The sequence below is a fragment of the Monodelphis domestica genome, chromosome 4 (assembly GCF_027887165.1).
Source record: "Monodelphis domestica isolate mMonDom1 chromosome 4, mMonDom1.pri, whole genome shotgun sequence".
In the NCBI taxonomy this organism is placed as follows: Eukaryota; Metazoa; Chordata; class Mammalia; order Didelphimorphia; family Didelphidae; genus Monodelphis; species Monodelphis domestica.
In genome coordinates, this window is record NC_077230.1 from 351660990 (window position 1) to 351667398 (window position 6409).

Here is a 6409-nt window from a genome sequence, read left to right on the forward strand (position 1 = left end):
TAAATAGAATTTTTTTCAGGAATTACTTGATTTCTGAATATTGTATGAATATGACCTTTAGAGCTTATGTAATTCAATCCTCTGTTTTTGAATTAAAGTTTTTTCTGATCCTGATAACTGAGGCCTGTGCTATTAAGCAAGATTCATTCTCTGGCATGTTTTTTGTTTTTATTTTGGGGTGTGTGTGTACAAGTATAAGTGTGTTTAGGAGTCAAAGATGGAGGACAATAAAAAATTCCAGTTTCTGACAGTTTTAAAAGCTAATCAAAAAGAGCATTTGAAATATGTAGTCAATCTGGCACCCATAAAAAGGAAGAAAGATGATGACCTACCATACTCTGGAAAATACTATGGGCATTCTGTTATATCAAGTTATTGTTAATGTTGAAGCAATCAGGAACATTTCATGACACTTTTCTCTTTGGCCTTCATATATTCAACTTTATCTCTTTTAGTATAATAATATTATAAGATGTCTTACACTAAAGAATCAGCTACAAATAGAGGATTAGGGAAACCATCTATGAACTAATGTGATCAGAATATGAAAAAAAATTCATACAAAAATAATGATAATAAAAACATTAAGAAATATTAGAACTCTGATCAATGCTATAAGTAATCATAACTTCAGAGAACTCTTTGATGAAGCATGCCTATTTTACCCTTCCAAATACTTGGTGGATTTCATGTGAAACATAAGGCATATTTGTTGTCAGATGTGGCTAATGTGTTGACTTGTTTCATATAACTCTATTTTTGGGAGGTTATCATATGTTTGATTAGGACTTTATTAATTGGAAAGTGACAGTTATGAAACTAAAGGAATATCAAAATATTTTTATATTAAGAAAAATCAATTCATAACAAAGGTATTATTTAAATTTGAAATGAGTAAATGTTTTTCATCTCCTCCTGGAGCCTTATATCTCAAGCTATATTACATTTTCTAAACTCAAGGATGTAAATAGATTACAAGATTAGAAAGATCTAGGATTCTTGGTGTTTGAAGTTGGGCTTAAATAGCCAGGGGATATTGGAAGGTGAAAGCCTGAGGAGATGAAGGCAAAAATCACTTGGACAGGGTCTAAGAAGAGGAATTGGCCTCCAGGTTTGTATGAATAAATCAAAGAAGTTTAAGTTGCACAATTATCCCCAATACCATTTATTGGATTTCTTCTCTAGGCAAAGTTCCTATCCTTTGGGAGCTTCTGATCTGATGTGAGGGAAGAGTCTTGATTTGGATGGCAGAGGCAGAGCTCTGACCGTTAGCATGAAACACATCTAAGGGGAAAGAGAATAGATCAATGAGGTATCTGCCTTTATATAAAACAACAAGAAGATTTGTAAACAGTCAAAACGTATACCTGATCAAAACTGATGTACATAATTGGTAAATGACATGTTGGGTACAAATAAATCACAGATCCCAGACATATTCTATATTACATTTGTTTGAAAATTAAGATCATTATTCTTGAAATCAATGCTTAATAATGACTTCACCTAGCCATATCTTGTAATGCTCTGATACTTAAAAATACAAAACCAAGTTTAGTTATCTCAGTAACTTCTGAAATATTTGTTTAATGAAAAAAAAACTTTAACAGAATTTAAAAAAAAAGAAATCTTGAATACAACTAGGTTATCCCATTATTTTTAGTCTACTCACATTAGAAGACAGTTTCTCTTTTATAAAGATGCCACTTGAATAGGCAGGCACTGTAATACCTATATTCTAAATAGCACAACATTAAAACAAATTGAAGTAGAAATTTGACAGTATTTATTAAAAAGTCTATGAAGTTTTGGACCATTGTCCCCTCTATTTAGGGGAATAATCCTCTAAGTGAGTTCAAATACCACTGCTCTCATTGCCAAAACCTTTCTTTTTTATTCCCTTATCTTTCTTTCTAAAAGTTGATACAAAGTATAGGTTCCATGACAGAAAAGAGGAAATGGCTAAGCAATTATAGTTAAGTGACTTGATCAGGGTCACATAATCAAGAAGACACTGAGACCAGATTTGAATCTAGCACTTCCAATCTCCAGTTCTGGCTCTCTATCCACTGAACCACCTAGCTATCTATGCCATAACTTTTTTAAAGGAGTATGACTTCTAAGACTATTTGGAGATCTTTTAAATTTTGTTTTTAAAATAATCCATATATTGACCAAATTTCTTCACTAGAGTGACATGACTGCTGCCATTTTACTCTATCCTTATTCTGGACTCACATTGGAGTCTACTTTGCAAGGAGTAATTTGCCCATTACTTTGCGAAGTTGGGTTGTTTTCACACTGTATATAATGGGGTTCAGCACAGGTGGAAGCATCAGGTAGATGTTGGCCATCATTGTATGAACAATCTTAGGAGCCATCTGACCATAGCGATGTGTTAGGGATAGGCTAATCATGGGGATATAAAAGATGGCAACAGCCCCTATGTGAGACCCACAGGTGCTGAATGCCTTCTTCTGCTCTGTGGGAGATGCTATACTGAGGACAGAGCGAATGATCAGGATGTAAGACAGAACAATGCATGGTGTGTCAATTCCTGTGCTCAGGATGAGAGCTGCTAACCCACATATACTATTGACTTTGGTATCTGAGCATGACAACTTAATCACATCAGGGTGGTAACAGTAGGAGTGAGAAAGGCCATTAGGACCACAGAATGACAGCTTCTTAAATAATAAGAGCAAGGGCAACATTAAAACTATCATACGAATGACCATTGTCACACCTAATTGTGTAATCCTAGCATTGGTGAGGATAGTGGTATATCTCAAAGGATCACAGATAGCCACAAATCGATCAAAGGCCATGGCCACCAGGACCCCAGACTCCATGAAAGTGAACCCATGAAGGAAGAACATCTGGACAATACAGCCATCAATGGTGATATCTCTGGCATCAAACCAAAGGACACTTAGTGTTGTTGACATTGTGGAAACAGTCAATCCCAAGTCAGTAGCTGACAGCATAGAAAGGAAAAAGTACATTGGCTCATGGAGGCTCTGTTCTGTGATAATGACAAACAGTATCATGCTATTTCCCAATAGGGCAATGGTATAGAGACAGCAGAAAGGAATGGAGATCCAGGCATGTGCCTCTTCAATTCCTGGAATGCCTGTCAGATGAAAAGTTGAAAATGGGGATGTCAGATTGCTGGGTGTTTCCATCATGGTCTACAGAATAGCATTTACATGTGTATAGCCCAAATTCTGCAAAAACAATAAATGATATTTTAGTTGCAAAAAGTTTCTCCTAATTGAATATATACCACTGTCTCTAAAACTTTGTGATATTTCAATGTCTAATTCATTGTTTTTTAAGTGTTTGAAGAAATAGTACATAAATTATTAATTGAATGAATGAGTAATCATTTAAAGGAGACTTTTGTGCCAGTAGCATGACTGCTGGAAGTGTTGTTTTTAGAAGAAGTGATGATCTATTGTGTACTTTCCATGGTCTCTTTTTAATATTCCTATGGAAATAGAGAAACATCATCATTATTATAATGATCACATAAAAATAATAACAGTATAATTTATATAGTGCTCTACAAATCTTATGTAATTTTATTCTCATGACAAAACTGGGAGGAAGGTTCTATAGTTAAAGAAAGAAATAAAATAGACAGCTCTTAACCATACTAGTGGCAATCACAATTGGAATAAATTCAGTGCTCAGAAAAGGAAAAGGGACTGAATGGAAAGCAGAAAGAGATGCTAGGGCAAACTTGTGCTGCAGTTGAATATGGAATTAAGTGCGATTCATGTAGGTCTGATGAAAAGTACCCAATTTTGTTTCAGAATTTCAGAGAAGAGTCAGGAAGTTGGTTCTGAATTGAGCAGGTCCTCTTATGTGAATGATGTCCAGAGCAGGCCAGGATGGTTAAAAACAGATCTCTTTTAGGATCAAACTGGAATCTCTGAAAACTTATAGTTCACAATATTAAATTGTGCAAACAGCAAAGAGATACAAAAGCATAACTAGATAGTCATCTTCTCTTCAGCCCAGAGGTGAGCAAAGTCCAACCCAAATATAATGTCCAAATTCAAGAGGTATGTCTGTTTCAATATGAGAAAAAACATAAGCATAATTTAGTTTGTCAAAAACAAAAACAATAAAAGCATATGATTGCATCAAAAGATGCATAAAAATGGACAAAATGCAACACTCATACTTATTTTTAAAGACTAGATAACAAGAATAAATGAATAATTTCTTAAAATAATAAGTACTATTGATTGGAAGCATAGTAAATAAAAGAAGAAAGTGCTGTGAGATAAGAAGAAACAATTGAGAAAAGGACTTCTTATGGAACAATAATGCTTTATAGTTGAGAAGAGAGTAGTTACAAATATGCCCTTGGAACTATTTAAAAAAGGAGAGATTGGATATGGACTCTCAGAAAATTTTTGTGTCCTCTAAAGAATGTTGGTTTTTATTCACAGGTGTTTGCCACACCAAGAATGGCCTGAGACAGAAAAGACAAATATTAGTAACTCCCTAAAAATAGGTATTGAGGCATCTTTAAATCAACAAAACACTAACAAGAGAAAGGTATTCTGGCTTTGTGAAATCACAAACACAATCTTAAGCTATGGAATTAATTTAATCAATTATTCAACTTCATATTTACCTAAAACACAGATGAATTCTATATTATTCAAAACAAGGTAATATTCAAGCACTGTTTCAGATCTTCCTTGATGGGAAACATATAAGAACCTTTCTATTTAGAAAATGAAGTGCCATTTAAAATTAGTTCCAAAGAACTTTTTTTCTTGTGTCATGTCAAAAATATAAGATTGAGGGGGGCAATTTAGTGGAGATATAGTTAAACTAATTAAAGCTGTTCAAAGTATATTTTTCTAGTCTTCCAAATCTAACAAAAAATGCTTAAACCTGAAAAGAGAAGAGAAAGACAAAAGTATTCACATATATCTACCAGGTTAGATAAGTAATACATAGGGGACTTATCAGTAAATATTAAAAAAATAATACTATTAAAGAAAATTATTATATTTTAAGTGATAAAGAAAATAATAATTATACATAACCATATATCCATCTGCTAGGGGATTGCAATCCACCCATCTGCTAGGTGTTTGCACTTATTTTCCTCTGGGCATATCTCTTTATGATTTTATCTTTCATATCTAAAATACAAAGGAAGATGAGCCCTAGAACTTGCTCATCTTGATCTCATCATCTTCCCGAGGTTGACATAAATATACCCATGAAACATGAAACAATACAAGCAGCACAAGACCATATGGAACAAAGTAATACTTTCTAAAACATTAAGAGCAAAAATGTATTAATAGGTAGTACATAAAGTCAGAGACAATGCTTATTCCTTACTAGGATCAAGTAGAAGGAAGATACTCAGTTGCCACTAGTGGAGAAAGAACATCTCTTCAGTCCAGGGGTCATGAATCTAAGGTTTTTATGTTGACACAGGGCTTAATGAAGGCACTTTCACTGAGATATTATTGTCTCTAGAGCAATGACCAGTGCAAAACAGGTGTAATATTTAGCTATCTCTGGGGATGATTTTCTTTATAGCATACAAAGCAAAGTACAATAATGTGGCAGAGCCAGTGGTATGACAGTTCTAATTAAATAGTGGCCCAGTATGACTTAAAGCCAGAAAAAAAATTAAAAAAATATCAACCAAATTTTCATGACTCTTTGGGATAAATGATGTCTTATGAACTTATCTTTAATGTCATCTTTCTACTATTTTTGGATCTTTAGTTAGGGAGTGGGTCATGATCAACCACATGTCTCTTGAAGCTCAAAATGATCATTTAAAAATCTTACCATGGACAGCAACTTAAAATCAGCTTCCTCATCTCTGGTTATTAAGTTCTTTACTAGTAGGTCTTACTTGTAATCAGAGTTTCTATGAGTCTTAAATGAGATAACAAATGCAAGGCACTTTAAAAGACTTGAATTTTTCTAAATGCTTATTATTATTAATTAGTTTATATAGTCCTTGAAGCTGATTTTAAGTGAATGTCTAGGGTAAGATCATAGTCATCAATATTAGCAAAGATAGTATAGTCTGAAGGAAACCAGTTAATCACAAGACATTATTTGCCTTGATTTCTGAATATGTAGATCTAATCTCATCAGAGGAATGAAAAGGATATTAGTTTGACAGAATGACAGCCACTTCAGCAACAATAGTAGGTGTAACATCAATATTATGATAATTTTTCTATTTGGTGAGTTTGATAGGATATCCCAAAAAGTCACTGATAAATGGAAAATGACCAAAGGTCATAACTTCCAGAACCCTAAATTCATTACTATCACAACATAAAGGAAAAGAAATATGTGGATAATGAATCCATGCCCAGCTCCAAAGCCAGAGAGGTGATACAGTGGA

General features: G+C 33.6%; 1 protein-coding gene across 1 annotated transcript; it reads right to left on the bottom strand.

Moving 5' to 3' along the window:
- Positions 1-1638: 1638 nt before the first annotated feature.
- On the bottom strand, positions 1639-3304 carry LOC100019213 (olfactory receptor 51F1-like). The gene has a single exon (XM_056825900.1). It carries the CDS (start codon positions 3186-3188, stop codon positions 2247-2249), a length of 942 nt encoding a protein of 313 aa, XP_056681878.1. The 5' UTR covers positions 3189-3304; the 3' UTR covers positions 1639-2246.
- Between the last annotated feature and the right edge of the window lie 3105 nt (positions 3305-6409).